Here is a 23,426-nt window from a genome sequence, read left to right as displayed (position 1 = left end):
GGGAACTTAAATGGATTTACATACTTTGAAAGAGGAGACCTACTAAATTATTTTGCTTATTGTAAAGACTGGTGATCTTTCTCTGGCTTTCTCTTTTTGATGAAGTAATGATGTTATACAAGTTTGGGGGAGAGACCAACATTTATTGACTAGCTCTTATATGTCTAACCTTTTATGTACATATTATTAATAAGTTTATTTTAAGTTTATGATAATTCTATGAAATAGGTGGTATCACTCCATTTTACAGGGTGGCAGAGAAAAACTTGGAATTCAGTAACTTGAAATTGTAGTTTCAAAATGGCAGAGCCAGCCAGACGTGTTGGCTTATGCCTGTAATACTAGTGCTTTGGGATCCTAAGGCAGGAGGATTGTTTGAAGCCAGGAGTTTGAGACCACCCTGAACAACATAGTGAGACCACCATCTCTACAAAAAATTAAAAATTAGCTAGGTGTGGTGATGCATGCCAGTAGTCCCAGGTATTCAGGCAGCTGAGCTGAGAAAATTGCTAGAACCCAGGAGTTGAAGGCTGCAGTGAGCTGTGATCATGTATTCCAGCTTAGGCAATAGAACGAGACTCTTTCTCAAAAAAAAAAAAAAAAAAAAAAAGGATGAGTCATATTGTTATCAAGCCACAAATGATAAAGAAGTATGATCTTTAATTAGTTATGCAGAAATATGTAAAAATATTGTCAAGCCAAAACTTCTAAATTTTCTACAGTTCCAATTTTACACATCGATTTTTGAGATTTTTTGGAAAATATTAGTGATTTATTTCCTTCTTAGAAACACTTTATTCATTTTTTAAACTTTCTTCAAAGAGATGAGTCTCACTGTATTGCCCAGGCTAGTCTCGAACTCCTGGGCTCAAGCAATCCTCCTGCCTCAGTGTCCCAAGTAGCTGGAACTACAGGCATGCACCACCGTGCCTGGCTAGAAACACTTTTGTTCTTGGCCGGGCGCGGTGGCTCAAGCCTGTAATCCCAGCACTTTGGGAGGCCGAGATGGGCGGATCACGAGGTCAGGAGATCGAGACCATGCTGGCTAATACGGTGAAACCCCGTCTCTACTAAAAAATACAAAAAATTAGCCGGGCGAGGTGGCGGGCGCCTGTGGTCCCAGCTACTCGGGAGGCTGAGGCGGGAGAATGGCGTGAACCCAGGAGGCGGAGCTTGCAGTGAGCTGAGATCCGGCCACTGCACTCCAGCCTGGGCAACAGAGCGAGACTCCGTCTCAAAAAAAAAAAAAAAAAAAAAAAAAAAAAAAAAAAAAAAAAAAAAACACTTTTATTCTTAAAGTCCTTTTATAGTCATTATAAAGTAAATTCAGCCAACTACCAGTTTAAGCTTGTTGGACAGTTTTTCCTAGTTCCCCTTAATCACACTAGTAAAGGTGATATTATGTGGTTTGTATCTAATATCTGTGGTTACTGAAAGAGTGATGAACAGTGCTGGCCTTGTATTAATATCACATAAATGTCAGTTGAATTAATGTAAATTTCTACAGGATGTCATTGATGGGGAGTGCTGTCTTTGTGCTTTCTGGTTAAGCATCTTGTCTTTAGCAAGAACCAGCAACAGTGGTACAAAGAAGCAGAATTCCAACCAGGGTTATATCAGCCACTTTCTTATATTTCTCAAATTTGGGTAAACAAGTAATTGTTGATTTAAATATCAGTGTGAATCTTTGAGTATTTTTCACTTGATATTAATAATTCGGTTTTTTGTTAATAATTGTCTAACAGTGTATTAGACCATGTATTAGTAAAGATACATTCCTGGTCCATAACAGTTGTATATTTCGAGTAGGAAAAATATACAAGTATACGTGTGTCTATATTTCAGAGCTGAATCCAGTAAATACTATAAGACTAACACAAAAGAAAGCATTGTTAGAATTATACAGGAGTGAGAGATAACATGAGGGTTTTATGAAAGAGATTGTCAGATGAGGCCCCATGGATGAGTGAGATTTGAGATTGGGCTAACTGGCTAAATAAGGTATCACCAGAGGTAAGAGAGCATTGCGGATTGGGAAAACCATATGATTAATAAAGGCTACATTAAGGTTAAAAAATATTTAGTGAATGACTCATTTCTGACTGCAACATAAAGAGTAGTTGGAAGTAAGGTTGGAAAGATTCAGAAGGATGTCCCTGGTTGAAAAGTTGGAGTCATAGAATCACAGAATGTTCGAGCCTGAAGGAACTGAGGAAAGTCTCTCAAATTTACAGAGTTGGAGCACTTACCCGGAGAAGTTAAATGCCTTTTGCAATGTTGTATAGGTAGGTAGTGGCAGGTCTTCTAACTCCTGCCTGAGTTCAGCCTAGACAGCACTATCTAGGATAGCTCACGTAAGGTTAATCTGGCACTGACTGACAGATTGGATTTGGATGCAGGCAGATCAAAGATTTGTTTGGAGAGCGATAGAATATTCCAGCTCATAAATAGTAAGCACTTAAAATAGAGTGATGGCACTGTGAATAAAAACCAGAAAACGTATTTGGGGTATGTTGCAGAGGTAAAACTATGGGACAAGGAGTTGTCTAAGATGTTATTTCCAGTGTATGAAACTGGTGTCCTTAGACATGGGGAGGTTATGAGGACTACTTCCAGCAGATACGAGAGAAGACTCAGCACTTCTGAGTTGGTTGTACTTTGCCAAGATAAAATGGCGTCTTTGAAACAATAATGAAACTGTTCCTTACATTCCTGTGGACTTGGCTTTTTCCCCAGTATAGTATTTTTATGTATTTATTTATTACCAATACAATATTTTTAAATTTCACAATTTTAGCCATCTCAGAATGGATTAAAGCATCTAGATGATGTAACTCTTAGGTTTTGCTAGGATTGCCATGTGCTTTTGGCGGCTACTTTACAATCTTGTTCTTAACACATTGAGCAATTTCCCCTAGAGGTTAGTCTTAGAGAGTTTAGGATTTGGAAATGAAAAAGATCTTTGTTAGGAAAACTTGATGAGACAACATAGTGTCAACTTTAAGGAAAAAAAAAACCCCATAGTCATAACTACCATTTATTGAGTGCATCCTTGTGCCCAGTTACATTAGGCACTTTTCTCATTGAATTCTCGTGATAATCTCCACTTTATAAATGAGGAAACTAAGTTTAGAGGGAAGAATAACTTTGCAAAATTACCTAGCCAGGTAAGTGGCAGAGCATCAGATTCAAGCCTAGATCAGTCTGGCTTCAAAGTGTATGCGTTTTCTGTGCTAGTCAGCAGACAGTGCATATCAAGGAAATACCCCCTTACTGCTGAGTTTTTATATTGCCCTTAATTTGGAAACAGTTGGCTTTTATAGTAGAATATTTTCTTAATTTCTTACAGATGTATAATTTCTGATTGGCATTTTGGGGAAAATTACTTCAATTAGTGACAATTACGATGTGTTTTGTTTTCTAGGGCATATCTGGAATCTGAAGTTGCTATATCTGAGGAGTTGGTTCAGAAGTACAGTAATTCTGCTCTTGGTCATGTGAACTGCACGATAAAGGAACTCAGGCGCCTCTTCTTAGTTGATGATTTAGTTGATTCTCTGAAGGTAAGTTTATTTTGCCTTTCATTTTTGATATACTCAGAACTTAGTATCAAAAGAGTTGAGTGTAAAATTGTATTTTCTATATTCAAGTAAATGATAAAAATTAAATCACATGGCTAGAAACTTGTGTTTTAAAATTCAGAATCCAATCAGATAAGGATGAATAAGTGCTATTCCTTTTTTTTTTTTTTTTTTTTTGGTAATACTTAATACAGAGAGTCCTGTATTCCTTTTTAAAGGAGAATAAGTTATAAATCATACTTTTGGGCCGGGCGCGGTGGCTCACGCCTGTAATCCTAGCACTTTGGGAGACCGAGGCGGGCAGATCACCTGAGGTCAGGAGTTCGAGACCAGCCTGACCAACATGGAGAAACCCCGTCTCTACTAAAAATACAAAATTAGCTGGGCGTGGTGGCGCATGCCTGTAATCCCAGCTACTCGGGAAGCTGAGGCAGGAGAATCTCTTGAACCCGGGAGGCAGAGGTTTTGGTGAGTTGAGATCGCACCATTGCATTCCAGCCTGGGCAACAAGAGCAAAATTCTGTCTCAAAAATTTTTTGTTTTTTTATATATATATATAAAATCATACTTTTGGAAATCATGAAGATTAAAAGGAAGAGAAAATTAAAGGGAATTTTGACTATAAGCATAAAGATCGTCTAATGCCAGTTTTAATACCAGATGTGATTTATTCATTCTGACTTTGTTTTACAGTCCAGCACTTAGTTTCTTATCTTATATGTGATTCATACATACATGAAAGCTATTTCATATCTTGGACTCTTTCTTATTCTAGATAAGATTTAATATTCTGAAACACCTCAACTGATCTTCAATTGGTCATCATTGGAAGTTTTTCTTTAGTTTGGGATCTTGCTACATAAGCAGCTGTTAAGAGTCTCACCTTGCAGATAAACTCTCCCAAAGTTCTGACTGACGAAACAGGCACTAAACCAGAGTTGTGTAATTTAATTAAGCCTGAAGCACTGGACCTGCAGTGCTTTTCTTTTTCATAGAACTTGGCATTTGTGTTTTATATGCTGTTGCCTGTGACTCTGCAGAAAACAGGCAGACTTGTTTCCAATCGAAGCCTGGACAGAAATGTAGTGGTGGTAATTCTCATAATTTTTCATTTTTCATTTCCAAGAGAAATGTTCTAGTTTATATTTATCACACATGCCAAGGATATAGTAGCAGTAAGGGGGTGACTGGGCCTTTAGACTCAAAAAAACAATTTCTGAACTGGTCAGAATAGGTGTAAGTGCTTAAAGTGCTTTTATTAAAAAAAAAAATTTTAGCCTTTATAACCTGGTAGTTGATACATTATTTTCAGTTGTTTGCGTCTCTGGGATTACAGGCATGAGCCATCGTGCCCAGCCGCATCTCTTATTTTATTTATGACTTGGAACTTAAGTTACTTCCTAATAACATCAAGGGTAAATAATGTAGTTTCCTTTTATTACTTATCTCTTTCATATAGAGTGGTTGCATTTAGTGACTGAATCTGGAGTGGTGTTTTAAAATGATCTGATGTCAGTCTGTATATAAAGAGATTATGGTTATGTTGTTTGGCGTGTTTCATTAGTTTCAAAAGAGATAAAGTAAAAATATTTTGGAGCAAATGAAATAGAACCTTGTACATACAGCCTAGAGGAAGCCAGTTCCTATTCATGTGTTATTACCTTCTGTATGCAGCTGACTTGTAGGGTAGAACATGTGTGAAAAGTGATTGAGAAGGAGGTACTGATGCCGTTTAAGATGGATGGTTTGTGGATAGGAATTGACTGAGAAGAAACACTGTCTCTAGGTAGTAATTCAGAGCTTCAAACAGCAAAGGACCATCTCTGAATTTAAGTCAAAGATGGGTGGGGGAGAGAGGTGACTTCAAAGAAAAGCCTGGTGAGCTTAGGAGAGGAGAGATGGTTGTGGTTTTTATGGATTCAATAAACATGGCAACAGAGATACACCAAAAGTCATCCTCCATGTTTGCACAGTATAGCAGTGAAGGCAGCTATATGTCTACAATTTAACATTTTTCTTGAGAGAAATGTCATTCTTGAATAAATCTATTTTTTTAAATTGATGTGTGAATGATGCATTATGCTCTAGTTTTCTGAGTTTGAGTATAAAGTTTCCACTTGTCTTTAATCAAAAGAAAACTTATTCTTTCAGAGAAAATTTTCATCCATACAAAGTCCAATGTGTAGATACTTATGTAGGTATAGAAATATTTGTCAAAGGCAAGAGGAGAGAAAATATGTTAGGGGCTGATGAGATCTTAAGAAACGTTTTAAATCTCTGTTTTGCACAGGTATTTGAGAATCGAATATGAGGACTTTTTAAAATAAGTTTTCAGAAATAATTTCTTTGTTAAATCTTAGCTTTTAATTTCTTTCGAAAACTACATTTTTTTATAAAAGCAATTATGTTATTCATGAGGAAGCTAGCATAAATGAGAGAAATCAAACTTGATAAGTTTTCGCGTTGAGTGACTGCTAATTTGAAAGTAACAGAAAGTGACACATGATGAGATAGATTTCCTTCCTGGAACGCTTGTTGTTTCTTAACAACTTGTTGAAAAAAAGGACTTTGATTAAAATTTAATTTCTCCTTAAGGATTAGCAATACTTTTAAAAAGAAAAGCGAAGAAAAACATACTTGATTGGTTTCCCTGTGTTGTGTTTTTGGCAAGCCCAGAGCTCAAGGAAAACGGCATGGTGACTTCCCCAGATTGCAGTTCATTTAGGACTGCAAATAAATAACAGTTGCTTCATCATGTTAGCACTTAAAGTGAACCTGGCATTTAGATCTCAAATTCTAGAGGCAAATGAGTAAGGCAGGGAATGTGTCCTTTTCTCCTCATGAAAGGTGATGGGTATGAAGCCCTTGGTGATTCTGGTACACACTCTGATCATGTACCTGAAAGGTCTTCCTTGATAACCCTTGTGATTTTGCCACACAAGAATTTAGCTAAACCCTTTCTTAATGTCGTTGTATATGAGTAGTACAGATTCCATCTGTTTGTTTCCATTGAATATGAGGGTACTACAGAAATACTGAATACTTCCTTAAAACAGCTTTTATTGACAAAGGAAGCTGATAAAAAAAACATAACTTCGCCTTTTTATAAAAATGCTTGATAGGGATTACCTTTCTAGAGAGACTTCTGTGTATGGCCACACTTATCCCCCCCCAGTTTTTGTTTATATAGAGAGCATTTTAAAAAGAAAAAGGTTTTCCTGGCCATGCACGGTAGCTCATGCCTGTAATCCCAGTACTTTGGGAGGCCAAGGCAGAAGGATTGCTTGAGGCCAGGAATTTGAGACCAGCCTGGGCAACATTGTAAGACTCTGTTCTATAAAAAGATACTAGAAAATCAGCCAGCCATGGCAGCGCATGCCTGTAGTCCCCGCTACTTGGGAGGCTGAGGCAAGAGGATCTCCTGAGTGAGCCCAGGAGGTGGAGAATGTAGTGAGCCATGATCATACCACTGCATTCCAGCCAGGGTGACAGAGTGAGACCCTGTCTCCTTAAAAAAAAAAAAAAATTATTAAAATCTTAATCTTAAGTTCCTTAAGAGTGGACTGTATTACTTTTTGACTTTCAGCCACAAAAACTGGTAGGGAAAGTTACATTCTCTAGCCCTAAAGCAAGCAAAAAATGTATTTTTCCAATTCCCATTCTTTTTTTACTTTTTCAGCATAAGGAAAAATGTATTTACCTTGTTTAAAAGGATTTATTTTAATGCCTTATAGTCAGATTTTAAATTTGTGGGAAGTTTGCTAATAGCCCCAGTCTCTCCAGTTTAGATGAATGTTTTATTTAAATAACAATAAGTTTAAAAAACTTTATAGGAAGCAACTTTTTATTGGAATTACATTGATTTTATATGATTCATAGCTAGGAAAATGGAAACCATCTTAATTTCAGGAAAATGTAGAAATTCTCATTTCTAAATTTTTGTCATTTAGAAAAGATAATTTTATCAAGCTGTGTTTACAAAATAGTTTTTAAACAACAATTTGAAAGAAGTATCTCTATAACTCATTGTCTTAATAATGCAAGATCTGTTGTGTGCCCTCAAATTTATATCTACATTTTTAGATTATGGGTCACAATTATCACTAGGTCTTTTTTTTTTTTTTTTTTTTTGTGTGTGTGTAGATGGAGTCTCACTTTGTCACCTAGGCTGGAGGGCTGTGGTGCGATCTTGGCTCACTGCAGCCTTTGCCTCCCGGGTTCAAGTGATTCTCCTGCTTCAGCCTCCCAAGTAGCTGGGACTACAGGCATCCACCATCACGCCCAACTAATTTTTGTATTTTTAGTAGAGATGGGGTTTTGCCAAGTTAGCCAGGCTGGTCTCAAACTCCTGACCTCGGGTGATCCGCCTGCCTTGGCCTCCCAAAGTGCTGGGATTATAGGTGTGAACCACCATGCCCAGCCTACAACTATGACTATTTCTATTTGAAACCATCTTCCTCAGAAATTGAAATTTTAGAGCCACTCTTGCTAGCATGTGAAACCTTTTCCTTGCTTATTGCCTTTTGGAAGGGGCAGTGAAGGAGGAGCCTGGCCTTTCAAAATGGGATCAAAGAAATAACCAAACTCAAGGGCTCATTCGTCCTTTTGTAAACGCCAGTGTGAAATGATGGGCATCCGTGTGCCTGGTCCAAGTTTTCTGGTGGTTGACTTCGGTGAATAAAATAAGACATGTTCTGCAGAGTTCTCCTTTTAAATTCTTGTGTAATGTTCCATTTGTTTTGCTCCTTTGCAATTAACTACAAACTTCTAAGTCCTAGAAAAGATTTCAAGTGTTTATAGAGTGAGCAGCGACCAGTTTTCTAGTCAAATAGTATGGCAAAAATCACTGTTTTAAACATCTGTGGCATGAAACCGTAAATCCTCCCTACCCCCACTTCCCACCCCCAAAAATGAAAGAAAAGCATATGACAGTGCCTACTGGGCTCAGCTTTTGGGCTAATTGAATATGCCTCTGAGTCGTCTTAGCGGGTTCCTGTCTTTTGAAACCTCAAATCCCAAAAAGCTGTCTAATAATTTTACTTTTGAAGGGACTAAGACCAGGTATTTTCAGCAGAGGGTCTTACTTTCCTGTAATTGAGGCAACTATAATGCTCCAGAATACAGTCTTAAATCTGAAAGTGAGGGGAAGCAAAAAAAAAAAAAAAAAAAACGGCCTGAGCTCCAGAAATAGCTGACCCAAAAGAACACAAAATCTAGCTCTCACGCTCATAGATAGGCAGCTGTTAACATTCACATTTTGACAGCTTCCTTTCAGGTTCCTTGAGCTCTCAGAAAAATTAGAAGGAAATGGGCTGGGGATGTAGAGACAGTCCAGACAATATCAACTAATGAATGAATCTGAAGGAGACAGAAGGGCAAGTAGAGTTTAGAGTTTGAGAATGCAGAAAAGTTTTGAAATGGTCAGAACTGCCGGAGTAATTTCCGAGATCTTAGTAAGCACTCTCCCACCATTTGCCTTAAAGATGTCCCCTTTCCCCAAATTGAAACATCAGAAATCTGCAGAGCTGTTTCATCAGGTGTGTGATACACGTGAATTTAATTCTCTTATTGCCCGGGAAGAAAGATAAACCAGACATGGCCCTTACCCCTTTTCAGTAAGTATTTGTTAGATCTTCATTACATTTTGGGCCTCCTTCCTCCAGTCTCCTTACTGTGCAAAAGAGGGATAAACTTTGACCTCTTCAGTTAATAAGTATTGGCTATAATGTTGCAAAGTATTTGCCATGGAAACTCATAGAATTTGTAAGTCCAAAATGAGAGCAGCCTGTTTGCTTCTTTAAAGTGGTGTTTATTGACCTTCTTCCTGCCGTGTTACAAATCCATCATTTGTGGTGGATTCCCATTAATAATGGTTACTCTCTAGGTTAGTTCTCGCTGCCACCCATTTCTCTCCTGATGGTGTGTCCCTGGATACACTTACCCGCTATTTTTGTTTTGGGCCCCCGAAGTTTCCATTTTCTCAACATAGCTGCAACATTTAAAAATTAAGTGATAGCACACAAAAGTGTCCATTTCTGGCAACACTGGCCTGGAGTATTTACATGGTGACAGCATATGGAGCAGGGCTGTTGTAAGTACCCCTTTGAGAGGAAGAATGCATATCACTGTGTGCCTCAGTTCTCTCCCAGCCCCTCACATACATGTGTGTCACCTGTCTGGCCCTAAGGACATTTGAGACCTCCCTCTGTTCTTCTCTTTGCCTCGGAACAGCCTGGCTTTTAGGAAGTGTTCTCAAAGAGGCAAGTGACATGCGAGCCCCTTCAGTGGCTCAGGTGTGAAGTCTTGGGCTTCTCTCCTGTGGACTTGGAGTGAAGCCTTGTCAGTGACTGTAATGACCAAATGAGGACTTACTTTAGTTGGTGTTTGTTAGTATCTTCTGTCATGTTAAGGGCATCTTTGTTGCTAAAGCAATTTCTTCTAAAATGTGGAAGGTCAACACTTTTCCCTTTACACTTGTGGACAGTGATGGATAAAAATAACTCCCTTGCTCTATAGTAAACTTGCTCAAGTGCAAAAGTTATATTTAGCTTCAGCAATAGGAGTCTGTAAAACTGTGTGAGAGAAAAGCCTTACTAACTGAAGTCATCCTTCAAACCTTTCTACCAGGGGTTCCAATAGCAATTGCTAAGAATAGGACAGCTTAAATTTTTTTTTTCAATTGATAGATACTAAGAATGCCTGATATTTACTGACTTGAACATTAGTTAAATTCAGTTAGGGTGACCAGAGTGTTGCTATTTGTAGAACTGTTGCTTTGTAGAGTCATCCAAAGTGTCTTCCTAAGCTGTAACAAGTATGCTTACTAATGTTTGACTCCTTAATGCTCAGTAAGCATTCAGTCAGAGTTCGTTTAATACATGGAGAAAGATAAGCTTTAGATCAAGGGTTAGCAAACCACTGCTTATTTGGGCCATGGCCTGTTTTTGTATAGTGTGGGAGCTAAGAGTGGGTGGTGTACATTTTTAAAGGGTTATAAGATAACAACAAAGTATAATATGAGATACAAACCCTATGTGGCCCATAAAACCTGAAATTTTACTGTAGCTCTTCACAGAGAAAGTTTGCTGATCCCTGCTTTAGATAATGGGGGTGCTCTACTACTCCCCTTTTCATTTATACTGTTATATAAGACTAAATAATCACTGTAGATGGTGGCATCATGTTGTTTACCTACGAAATATGTGAGAGTGATTGCCAGACATGTACATGAAGGCCTTGAATTAGAAAGCAAAGGAACTGATGATGACCAATGTTTAACAAAATTCAGACTAACTTTGTGCCTGATCCTTCAAAGGCTGGAGGTGGTATTTTTGGTACCTGAAACATAATTTCCCAGATAAGTACTCTTTGCCCAATTATTGCTTATCAGCTGTCTGAGATATTAATGTGTGAATTATTCAGCTCATATATCTTCAAGCACTCAACTAGTTAGTACTTTGAAATCAATTTTAATAGACAATTATCATACTACCGTTCTAGTCTTCCCATTTAAAAGCTAAATGCTGTTAGTGCTGGAGGGGTAAGATGTACCCTTGGTATATTTTCTGATCTCAGCAGAATCAACTACTTGGTAGTGTAGTCCAGAGAAAATGGGTCAAATCTATTATTTTAGAATTCTGAAATTCATAATTGAGACTGGTGACTTAAAAGTGAGCTGTTCATGGTACTTTACCCAGTCTTCAAGTTGTATGCCTCTGTAGGTTGGCATTTAGATGGGATGCTTTGGAAAGCATAATTAAGAAACTTTACTTGAATTTTGTTTATAATGGGCTGTTATTTTCTTATAGTTTGCAGTGTTGATGTGGGTATTTACCTATGTTGGTGCCTTGTTTAATGGTCTGACGCTACTGATTTTGGGTAAGTCTACAAAGCCATTGGGATGAAAAATTGCGGGAAAAAAGATTGTGTGCCAGGAGAGCTTAGACATTTTAGTGGGGAATATTCTCACTGTATGAAAAGTAGAGGATGAAAGTTTGGGCCGGGCGCGGTAGCTCACGCCTGTAATCCCAGCACTTTGGGAGGCCGAGGTGGGCGAATCACCCGAGGCCAGGAGTTTGAGACCAGCCTGGCTAACATGGTGAAACCCCATTTCTACTAAAATTACAAAAAAATTAGCTGGGCGTGGTGGCGTGCGCCTGTAATCCCAGCTACTCAGGAGGCTGAGGCAGGAGAATCACTTGAGCCCAAGAGGCGGAGGTTGCAGTGAGCCGAGATCGCACCATTGCACTTCAGCTTGGGCAACAAGAGTGAAACTCCATCTCAAAAAAAAAAAATGTTTGAGGTTGTATTCTCTTTAAATAAGTTGGTGATACTGCTTCCCAGTTTATTGAAATGCTACCTTAGGTGCTGAAGACTGCTCCTGCTAACAGTGACAAACCAGATAAAGGGTGGCCTTATATGATGGTGCAGTCATCAATCTTACCAGGGATACCTGTATTTTATGAAACCTGTGATATGAATTGAAGCTAGGAATGGTTCTTGGCTCTAGTGAATAACTAACTACAGCCTCACACCGTTCGTTCACTCCTGGAGTGGCTCCTCAACAGCAGGTGCAGCCAGAGATCCTTATGTTCGTATTCATTCATTAGCAACACTGCTTGGTTATCTTGAGGTGCCAGTTTCATAGTTTTTTGAGTGTTTATTTCTCCCAAATCATTCCAGTCTTTTTGAAAAGTTGTGTATTTCCCTTTTCAGCTCTCATTTCACTCTTCAGTGTTCCTGTTATTTATGAACGGCATCAGGTAATTTCCTAACTGCTGACTTCAGAATAGAGCGCCCACTCTATTACATGGGATTTATGAATGTATTAGTGCCCATTTTCAATGTCTTCTAAAAATGAGAAATGTGATAGTTTCTTAAGCCTTTAGTTTGACACATAGTGGTGGTTAATAAGATTCTTTAGCAATGGTAATAATTCCTTTATACCTCTCTTTCAGGCACAGATAGATCATTATCTAGGACTTGCAAATAAGAATGTTAAAGATGCTATGGCTAAGTAAGTATTTAAAAATCTGCAGTGTTTTTACTAGGATAAGGTGTGCTGGATTGTGAGAACAGTTTTTTCGTATTGCAGGCATAATGAGTAACGAATCTCTGTCAGACCTTAAGTGTGATTTCAGAGTTGCCAAAAAAGATTGTTTTTCTAACATATGGACCATTCGTTTCTGGGTTTATTATGTGTTTAAGGCTTTGTTTAAATCTAATTCATGAGGCCAAGGTGGCAAAATTACAGTGTAGAATTAGGCAGCTTCAAGGATTTCATTTCTTGTGTTAGCTGAATAACATACAAGTGGTTCTTCGAAGATGGTATGTTAAGCAGCAGCAAACAAAACTGATATTTACATTGACTTTTTCATTTTCAGAATCCAAGCGAAAATCCCTGGATTGAAGCGCAAAGCTGAATGAAAACACCCAAAATAATTACTAGGAGTTCATCTTTAAAGGGGGTATTCATTTGAGTATATGGGGGAGGGTCAGGGAAGAACAAACCTTGACATTGCAGTGCAGTTTCACAGATCGTTGTTAGATCTTTATTTTTAGCCATGCACTGTTGTGAGGGAAAATTACCTGTCTTGACTGCCATGTGTTCATCATCTAAGTATTGTAAGCTGCTATGTATGGATTTAAATCGTAATCATATCTTTTTCCTATCTGAGGCACTGGTGGAATAAAAAACCTGTATATTTTACTTTGTTGCAGGTAGTCTTGCTGCATCTTGGCAAGTTGCAGAGATGGTGGAGTTAGAAAAAAAAGCCCTTTTCAGTTTGTGCACTGTGTATGGTCCGTGTAGATTGATGCAGATTTTCTGAAATGAAATGTTTAGACGAGATCACACCAGTAAAGCAGGAATGGAAAATCTTGCTTTTCTGGTATGTTCTAGGTGTATTGTGACTTTTACTGTTATATTAATTGCCAAGATAAGTAAATATAGATTATATATATATAGTGTTTCACAAAGCTTAGACCTTTACCTTCCAGCCACCCCACAGTGCTTGGTATTTCAGAGTCATTGGTTATACATGTATAGTTCCAAAGCACATAAGCTAGAAAAAGAAAATACATTTCTAGGAGCACTACCATCTGTTTTCAACATGAAATGCCACACACATAGAACTCCAACATAAATTTCATTGCACAGACTTCCTGTAGTTAATTTTGTCACAAACTCAACTCTATGGACTGAATCTAATGCTTCCAAAAATGTTGTTTGCAAATATCAAACATTGTTATGCAAGAAATTACAAAATGAAGATTTATACCATTGTGGTTTAAGCTGTACTGAACTAAATCTGTGGAATGCATTGTGAACTGTAAAAGCAAAGTATCAATAAAGCTTATAGACTTAAAATGTACTTTGGTATTTTCATTTCATGAAACGAAACTGCAGATTAAAAATGCACATAGTGGGTAGACTTTGCTTCAACCAGTGAATGGTAGCTTGTGCTTTTAGAAAAGTTTTTTCAGCTGATGGTGCAGCTGTTTACTTGGGAAACAAAAGTCAACAAATGTGTTTACATAATCAAATTTATTTGACACATAAAATGTTTAAGTGATGTGTTTTATACTTTTTGAAAATAAATTCATGCACCGATATTTTAACGTATATCATACAGTGCAGGATTTATGAACATACATAAAATCATACCATATAAACGTTTACAAATAAGTTTTTCATGACACACGGACACTATTGCTCTTTAAGTATGGTTGTACATTTCATAACTAACCAATTTATTGTTCTTCCACGTGGTTATTTCAATGCAAGATCCGATCAGCATGAAGAGTCTAGTACAATATAGGCAGACATGGTTATCACTCAGCATCACCAGTCACATGGTTACAGAAAACAGAATTGGGACTGCATAGGGACTCTACTGTGGGCCCAACAACCTATTCGTGGATTGATGTAAGGCATTAGTAAATTGGCATATAAAAATAGCTTAATGAGTGATCTAATCCATTTAGAATGCTGAAGCACTTCTGTGGTAAATGTTTGTTAGTCTATTCTTTAATTGAAAATGCTTCATTTTACCTTTTCTCTAAACTGACAAATGCAAGTAGCCAGTAAATGTAGATCTCGAATTTGTGTTCACTGAACGGAAGGACTAATAGGCGTCTATGTGCTCAGAATGACCAATCCCTCACCAGCTCTCCTTTCAGTGAGCACTGTCAGCCACATCCTGTAGTCACTGGTCAGCTACATGGAAAGTGTGACTGAGGGGGCGTACGGATGGCTTCTGGTAAAGATTGTCCAAGTCATATTCTGTCATACAACCAACTCCAAGGAATTCTAACTCACTTTATAATTTTGATTTACCAGCTATTCCTTGGGTTTACAATTTGTTCTGCAGGTAATTTTTTTAGAATCTGGACTTGACCTACATAGTTCATCTGAAGCAATCAATGGAGTCACCTCAACTCCACTCAGGGTGGTACAATAAGGTGCAGCCTTGGGTTACCCCATTTATCTTAAGATTTAACAAGATAAGTCAGCTCATTCTCCTGGACCTTCCAGAGCCTTTTTTCCCTTCCATTTTATAGTAGAACTTTGTTTAATTTGAATTCTATTTTGGATTTTGTGGGTTTGGCACGAAACACAATGAAAACCCATGATTCTACCCCGTCCCGAACTTCAGTTCCTTTGCTGCTCACCTTCCCATAAGCAGGTAACTGATGTCTTTCATTTAGGAAGCCTTGGCATGAACACAGGATAAGGGTGACATGCTGAATCTGCTAAGGGTCCTGCAGCCCTCCTCAGCTTTGAAGTTTTAGCACCATATGGAGAAAGGAGAAATTGGTGGGAGGTGAGACAGCAGCCCACACAACTGGAAACTTTCAAAGGCACTTAATGGATATAAAACTCTGCAAATGAAACATTAAAAAATTAAGTTTCTCAACTCCTTTATACATGGCTCATTTGGTTTTGAAAGCTAAATTGGAGAACAGAGGCTAGCGATACTTCTAGTACTTCGGTGCATCTAACTTAGGCTGTCTTGTTCAACTTATTTGTAAAAATGAACATTCTTGAAGTATATAGAAACAATAGCAAAACATCTTTGTAAAAGTTTTGATGCAAATTAAAAGCTACATATTGGTTTAGGTAACCGAGGCTTCAAAATTTGTCAGCGGGCTACATTATCAGATAGGAGTTCTTTGTCAATGTAGTCAGTATGTATAGTGTTTAGTCTCAGGAACAGAGGCAAGCAGTCTTAACATTTTACAACTTGACCTTCCTTCGTGGCATCACAGTTTTGGAGAGTCCAGATTATGGGAGCAGCTGTGTAACTTCCGCAGCATTTTGAGCTTGTGCGTCCGGGGCAGCATGGTAGGCATTTCCCAACGGCTGGTGGCAAGGAGGCACCTCAGCGTGGCCTCTGCAGTTGCTGGCTGGTAGCAGCAGCAGCAGCAATAACATAAGAGGCTTCTGGCATTTACAGACATCGCCACACAAATACACTGAAAAGGCAGACCAAACAGTCATTTTGCATAGCTGGACGTCATACTTGTGTCAAGTGGCAAAAAACAATCTTGCCAAGTGCTCAAAAGTCAAGCTCAGGTGATGTACTGAACATTTTGACTTCAAAAGGTAACCCAGGGATCTTGCCACCAAATTAAGATCTATTGCTTTTTTTTTTTTTTAAAAAAAGGTCTGTTTTTTCAATTGAGTTCTGTTTGGTTCTTTCAGCAGTTTGAATGTCTGTGCTGAATGTTGGTCCGTGAGGACTTTTGGCACTTTGATATCACACTCTCTCCTGTTACTATTGAAAAGGTTTATCAACTCCACTTGAGTCAGAGAGCCCTTTCGAGTGTTTAGCACAGAGCCGGGGTCACAGCGTGCTCCCGTGCCTACAAAGGCCTATAAGCCCTGCATGGTTAAGGTCACTTCTAAGTCTTTTATATTAAAACACAGCGTGCATTGGGGTGACCAGTTCATTTATGTCTCTTACTCCTAGCTTGTTGATAGTTTGGTTGGTGCTGCTTTTGAATGGGTGTTTGCACTCTGCAGGGAGCTGCTGTCAGTCCTATCTCAAGGGCTGTAAGTGCCAGAAGTAGCCAGCACAGCAGGCTGGAGATGGGTGCTCCCAGGCAGGCCATCAGAAATATGCAGTGCTTTTGAGTGGGAAGTGGGACGAAATTCTTTATAGGTGCCTTTCTTACAACCTCAGACCACTAGGAAGTATCAGAATGCATGTATTTCTTCTTTATCCCCTCAAGAGTTTTGCTTGGGCTGAATAGAACCCAGTATTCCTGCTACAATGAAGCTCATCAGAAATGGGGAAGCTGAGTGAGTTAGAATGACCTAGTCCTGTTCCTCTATACTATAAATAAATAAATTCCCAACACTGGTGATCAGCTGGGAGTTCTATGGATGAATTTCCATTCTAACCTGATTGTGCACAACAGCCCGTGGGCTGCCAAGAGCTCCTACTCCAATCAGCCGTCTCAGGTCTCAGCCACCTGTCCCTGTCCCCCAGCAGTGCCCAGAGTAGCTATCACATGCCCACGCCATCCCAGGACAGCTCCAGTCACAACCATTGGGTTGACAGTCACCAAAGAGTAAATGCCTTATCTTGGAAAGTACTTGCCTTCATGAGGACTCATGGAATTTCCTGTTTATTAGCCCAACATCAGCCCTCCCCATGCCCCTGGGAGAGGCTGACTCACAGCACGCCTGAGATGGGGAGGGAGAGCTGGCCAGGCCTGGGGAGTAAGAACTGGGTCCGTTAGGTTAGTACCTGCAGTCGTCTCCTCCAGTGCTGACCACATACTTGTCATCATAAGAGAAACGGATGTTTGTCACGTGAGCCGAGTGACCAAAGTATCGCTTATGTTTGGCCTGTGAGCAAAAGTGAATGGAGACAGTTAAGAGACTCTGGCTCCTCTCAGCAACCACAGACTCCTTCCAGCACTCAAATCCCCTGCTCCCAGAACCTTCCTTCACTGGGGACTCCCATTTGGTCTGGACTCATCTATTAGCCAGGCTTTGGCTGACTTTCCTGCCTCTCATCCTTGCCCCACTTCCGGCCATTTAATCCACCCTCCATCCTCCCTTCTGGCTTCCAGGACTGCCCCTCCAGGAGGTGAAAAAGTCATTGCCATATTTCCACAGTACTGGGACAGGGTTTCTCTGTGTCTCCCAGAGGTTCATCTAGATGTGGCCCCTATCTCTTGCAGACGGCAAAACAGAGAACCTGCAGAAAGGTTACTCTGAGGAAGACTCACAAATTTCTCTGTGCACGGAAAATCAAAGAGCTTCACCAGCCCAAAGTCATCTCCTGTGACAATGTTCAGGCCAGCGTGGGTCACACATGCGCAGTTGACATCAGCTTTGTCTGCATTTCGTGGCCAGATTCCAATGACTTCATCTCCCAGGACACTGTTCCAACAGAAAGGAGGGTTAGAAGGAAGTCACGTGCAAAGGTTTCTTGCAGTCAGTCATCACCTCCCAGGGATAAGGAAGAGAGGGATGTTTAACATCAGGGGTCCCCAAAAGCCAGGCCGCGGACCGGGACTGGTCCATGGCCTGTTAGGAACCGGCCGCAGGGCAGGAACTGAGCAGTGGTGGCTCCACCTCCTGTCAGATCTGCCGTTGCATTAGAGTCTCATAGGAACCGCGAACCCTAGTGTGAACTGAGCATGCGAGGGATCTAGGTTGCAAGCTCCTCGAGGTGGAACAGTTTCATCCTGAAACCCCACCACCGACTTGGGTCTCTGGAAAAAATTGTACTCCATGAAACTGGTCCCTGGTGCTATTTTATGTAATTCCGTACAGCCATGTGGCCCTCCTGGCGTGAAAGCATCTGTCTTCTTCCCCTCTGTACATTTGTGCCAGCTCTTACTGTTCCCCCTCTGCCTCAGTCCCCTACACTCCAAAAACAAGTTACCCCCATCTTTGATTCTCTCCCTGTTCCCTATGGTCCCCTTGAATATGTGTGTGTTGGGGAGAACAGCAGGGGTTCCTTTCAACTCACAGGCTAAATGGCCTCTTTTCCCATGAATTAGCCATTGTTTCTCATCCTGCTAAGCAGGGGTCTGGCCCTCCTACTCCCTTCCCCTGGTGATTGGAGACCTCACTGTGCACTAGGATTGGCCAAGAGACGGCAGATGGTTTCCTGTTGAACTTGATGGAAGGGGTTGGAGACTTGTAGGAGAAATTACACAAAAAGAGGGACTTTGCATTTCAAAAACCTAGGTCAGATCAAAGCCAGTGTCTTACACTAGTGCCAAGAAGCCTCCCACCCTCACCCCCAAAAGAAAAGACAACTCCATTTCTCAGCTTCTCCAGATCGTGCACAAACTTGGAGGCTGAGCCTGAGACAAGAGATTCTCTTGTGACCTTTTCCTCAGGTTTTTTCTTCCAGTCAGTCACCTTGTCCAGGAGGCCCAGGTGATCTTCTCAATGACCATGGCTTCAGTTACCTGCTTCCCCAGGGGGACCTCATGCACCTGGCGCTTATAGGCACCTGTTGACACCTGTAGGCAGAAGAGAAGCCATGTTCATCAACGTTCTTTCTCAGTTCCACAGACTGCCTTTGGGTGCACTGTTTCCCAGAACACTGGCCCAGCCTCTGCATCCCGAGGGCTTTTCTCCAAACCCAAGCTCAGCTCCAGGCTGCAAAGCCTATGGCCAGCCCACGGCAACACCAGCAGGCCATTTCCCCATCTTTCTTCTCATCCATTTTCTCGCTATTTTCCAGAGTCCTAAGGCAGCAATTCTCTTGAGTGTGGTTCCTGACCAGCAACCTCAGCCGCGTCTAGAAACCTGTTAGAAATGCAAATTATTGGGCCCCACCCCAAACCTACCCAGACACAGAAAGGGTGGGGCCCAGCAATGCCGGCTGTAACAAAGCCGCCAGGTGTTTCTGATACACAGCAATCCCAGTTCTCAGGAAACCAAGAACCTTTGGTACAGAGGTAAGGCAGGTTTCTCACACCAGCAGCTGGTACAGGTGATCTCTGAGGTGTCTAGAACCTGACCCTTGGTGCTCTGGGAATCTTCTAAGGGAAACAGACCACTTTTCCTACCATCAAGGACAGTTGCAGTGAATGGCTGCTGCCTTCCTCTTCAGCCTCCTCTGTCCCTGCAGTGCTTCTCCTGGAATGAGCTGGGAAGCTGAGCTCTTTCCTGCCTCGGGCCTTTCATGCAGATGGACTGGAACAGTGTTCCCACCTCTCTGCTGGCTAACGCCTACACACCCTGCAGACCTCAGCTGAAATATCGCTTGCTGAGAGGAAGTGCATCTAAATTCAGCACCTTGTTACATGCCCCCCAGAATGCTGTACTTTTCCTTCTTGGCACATAATCACAGTTTGTAATTGTATTTATATTTTGTGATTGTTCAGTGCTTGTCTTCTCTGTTACAGAGCAAGCTCCAGGAAACAGGGACTGAAACTGCCTTTGCAAAATTATGACTGAGACAGTGAAAGAGATCTAACTTAACTGGCTCCATCTTGCTTCCAACCTACAAGCTGACCTTGTTCATTCCTGGACTTAGGCTGAACTATGGGAGAGTTCATAGTTTATGGTTTAAACAAAGATGGTAGTAGCCCTTTCCCAAAGCAGACCTCCTTGCCTGGGAACTAGATTGCCTTTGTAGGACTAACATCAGCCAAAAGATTAGAAATTATGGTTTAGGAGTCATGCAGCTGGAGGCTACAAGATTCTGACCCTCAAACTGCTCGTAAATTCAGTGCTTGAGACATTTTGCAGACCCTGCACTTGATGGATCAGCTGGCCCCACCCAGATCCATAAAGTGGCTCATCTGATTTTGTGGCCCCCCACCCAGGAACTGACTCAGTGCAGGAAGACAGCTCCAACTCCCTATGATTTCGTCTCTGATCAATCAGCACTCCAGGTTCACTGGCTTCCCCCCACCCACCAAATTATCCTTAAAAACTCCGCTCCCGGAATGGTCAGGGAGACCAATTTGAGTAATAAAACTCCGGTCTCCCGCACAGCCAGCTCTGTGTGAATTACTCTTTCTCTATTGCAATTTCCCTGTCTTGAGAAATTGGCTCTGTCTAGGCAGCGGGCAAGGTGAACCCCTTGGATGGTTACCGGACCAGTCTCCTTTTGTCCATCTAAAAGTCTAGCATAGTGCCTGGTTCAGCAAATAGTTCAATGAATAAATACATCCTCTCTCCTTTTGCAGTGAATATCCAGCTCCAGGACAGCTCACAAATGCAGATTTGTTGAGTGCTGGAGAAATCATTCTGTTTTCAGGGGTCAGTCCCAGCAGTGGACCCCTCTCCCTCCCTTCCACTGGTCAGCTGCCCTGGGACCCAGGGATGAGCTTTCACTCCAGGCCCACTGGCTGGAGTCCACGGCCCACATATGGAGGGGCCATTCTACCCAGTAGAGTTTGGAAATGACATCAATAAATACCAGAAGTGGCACAAGGCTTAGGTGTAGCCCAGAAAACTAGAAATCAGGAAACTCTGAAGAGGAGGTGGTGTCAGGCCTCTGAGCCCAAGCTAAGCCATCATAACTCCAGTGACTGGCACGTATACATCCAGATGGCCTGAAGCAACTGAAGATCCACAGAAGTGAAAATAGCCTTAACTGATGACATTCCACCATTGTGATTTGTTTCTGCCCCACCCTAACTGATCAATGTACTTTGTAATCTCCTCCATCCTTAAGATGGTTCTTTATAATCTCCCCCACCCTTAAGAAGTTTCTTTGTAATTCTCCCCACCCTTGAGAATGTACTTTGTGAGATCCACCCCTATCCCCCAAAACATTGCTCTTAACCCCACCACCTATCCCAAAACCTGTAAGAACTAATGATAATCCACCACCCTTTGCTGACTTTCTTTTCGGACTCAGTCCACCTGCACCCAGGTGAAATAAACAGCTATGTTGCTCACACAAAGCCTGTTTGATGGTTTCTTCAGGCAGACACGTGAGACGGTGAGGGGCAAATTAAAGATGATTAGGGCTTGTGTTTCCTGCTTTTCTTACTCTTCACTATTTTAAATTCTCTAAGTCTCTGTTTCTACATTTACAAAACATGAAAAAAGTAACTACTTAAGGAGTTCTGATGAAGAGTGAGCACATTGCCTGGCACACAGTAAGGACTCGATTAATATAGGCCATTGTTATTATTGCTGTTATTATTCGTTGCCCCAGATATCAGTAAACCCTAAGCATACCTGAATGTATTTGCCATCTGCAGAAAAATCCATCTGAATGACAAAGCTTGGAATATCTTTGCAGTAGCCAATGCGGTTCAGATTTGTGCCCTGAGTGAGGTCATAGAAGTCGACTGTGTGTTCAGAAGAACCAACGGCTAAGAATCGGTTGTCTGGGCTGATTCTAGAAAAAGCAATCCAAGAGCAGGGTCCATGAGGAGGGCTGTTTGGGGCTGGCAGGCATGAAGGCTGCTCTGACAGGCCTTCCAGGCCCAAAGGAAATAAGAGCCGCCTTGTGACTCACATGTGGTCACCTCTCCTGGCATTCTATAGAATTCAACCATTTATCTGGATCGAATCCCCGGGAAATATGGTAGAATGACATTTACAAGTAATTTTAACCACACTTATATGGAAATTAGCAAAGCCTTGTCTGAGAGCGAGCGTGGGAGAAGGTATTCTTTCTTTTTTTTTTTTTTTTTTTTGAGACGGAGTCTGGCTCTGTCGCCCGGGCTGGAGTGCAGTGGCCGGATCTCAGCTCACTGCAAGCTCCGCCTCCCGGGTTTACGCCATTCTCCTGCCTCAGCCTCCCGAGTAGCTGGGACTACAGGCGCCCGCCACCTTGCCCGGCTAGTTTTTTGTATTTTTTAGTAGAGACGGGGTTTCACCGTGTCAGCCAGGATGGTCTCGATCTTCTGACCTCGTGATCCGCCCGTCTCGGCCTCCCAAAGTGCTAGGATTACAGGCTTGAGCCACCACGCCCGGCCGGGAGAAGGTATTCTTTCATAGGTGACTTGTTGAAAGTGACTCGCTCACAGCTGAGTTCTTTATTCCAGCCGTGGCCGGAATGGGAACCACTGGTAAGCAGAATGCTTGCCTTTCTCCTCCACGCCCAGACCACCCACTTAGGTACCTGATATCTTGGATAGCAGATTTCCGGTCCCTTTTTTTCCCCCAAACTTTCAGGCTGTTCACCAACAAGATGACAAACTCTCCATTCTTCATGCCAATGGCCACCATCTCCCCGTCAGGGCTGTAGGCCGCACACCTGGCTGCATGGCCCAGGCTCACCTTATTTAACAGCTTCTGCATTGATGCAAAGGAAAGTCACCTGAGCCCTTGGCCCCCTCGGCTGGTCTCCAGGAGACATCGTGCACCAGGCCAGAGAAGTCAGGCTGACTTTGCAGCCACTGCAGGCCACCAAATCTCTTACTTCTTAGAGTAAATGTCCCTGAATAACTGAGGTGGGCTGTATGTTTTGATTAGAGCAGCTTGGGGGACAACAAGTTTTAGGGCTGTGGCTGGCAAACTTTTTCTGTAAATGATTAGGTAGCACCTACTTTAGACTCTGTGGGCCATAAAGTCTGTCGCAACTACTCACCTCTGCCTGCTGTAGCACAAGACAGCCACAGTACCTGAATAAAACAGGGCAGCTGGACTTGTAGAAACAGGCCACAGGCCAGATATGGCCTTTAACTATAGATTGCCAACCTCTTGTTTAGGGGAAAGAGTTTGAGCTTCTGCCTCTGCTGGTTCAAATTCTGAATCCTGGCCCTGTCACTTACTAGCTGGGTGTGTTTGGGTAAATTACATCTCGGTTTCTCTAGTTTTACTAATAGCGATGTTAATAAGGGCTTTGCGAGATTATTGTAGGCACTGATCATGTCCATGAAGCAGCTGGGGTTATG

At 41.4% G+C, this 23,426-nt stretch overlaps 2 protein-coding genes across 14 annotated transcripts in view; one reads left to right on the top strand and one right to left on the bottom strand.

Moving 5' to 3' along the window:
- RTN4 (reticulon 4) overlaps positions 1–13,950 on the top strand; it is a 179,172-nt gene extending 165,222 nt beyond the window's left edge. For all 12 annotated transcript variants that reach the window (XM_025354529.1, XM_025354528.1, XM_025354524.1 and 9 more), the window contains 5 exons: positions 3,425–3,563; positions 11,390–11,459; positions 12,297–12,343; positions 12,539–12,597; positions 12,965–13,950. In XM_025354529.1, the coding sequence (XP_025210314.1) occupies positions 3,425–3,563; positions 11,390–11,459; positions 12,297–12,343; positions 12,539–12,597; positions 12,965–13,007 (358 nt within the window). In that variant the 3' untranslated portion in view covers positions 13,008–13,950. The remainder of the gene's footprint in view (positions 1–3,424; positions 3,564–11,389; positions 11,460–12,296; positions 12,344–12,538; positions 12,598–12,964) is intronic.
- A 158-nt stretch (positions 13,951–14,108) lies between these two features.
- The window catches only part of EML6 (echinoderm microtubule associated protein like 6), a 253,859-nt gene continuing 244,541 nt past the window's right edge, over positions 14,109–23,426 (bottom strand). The window contains exons 37-43 of one of the 2 annotated variants that reach the window (XM_025353930.1): positions 22,652–22,824; positions 21,760–21,922; positions 18,973–19,076; positions 17,826–17,979; positions 17,339–17,439; positions 15,255–16,058; positions 14,112–14,387 (exon numbers count right to left, since the gene is read on the bottom strand). In XM_025353930.1, the coding sequence (XP_025209715.1) occupies positions 16,034–16,058; positions 17,339–17,439; positions 17,826–17,979; positions 18,973–19,076; positions 21,760–21,922; positions 22,652–22,824 (720 nt within the window). In that variant the 3' untranslated portion in view covers positions 14,112–14,387; positions 15,255–16,033. Of the gene's footprint in view, positions 16,059–17,338; positions 17,440–17,825; positions 17,980–18,972; positions 19,077–21,759; positions 21,923–22,651; positions 22,825–23,426 lie in introns of both variants that reach the window. The other variant, XM_025353931.1, reaches the window with a different exon arrangement.

The sequence above is a fragment of the Theropithecus gelada genome, chromosome 13 (assembly GCF_003255815.1).
Source record: "Theropithecus gelada isolate Dixy chromosome 13, Tgel_1.0, whole genome shotgun sequence".
Classification (NCBI taxonomy): Eukaryota; Metazoa; Chordata; class Mammalia; order Primates; family Cercopithecidae; genus Theropithecus; species Theropithecus gelada.
Note: the sequence above shows the minus strand (reverse complement) of the source record. Positions and strands in the feature narration are given on the sequence as shown.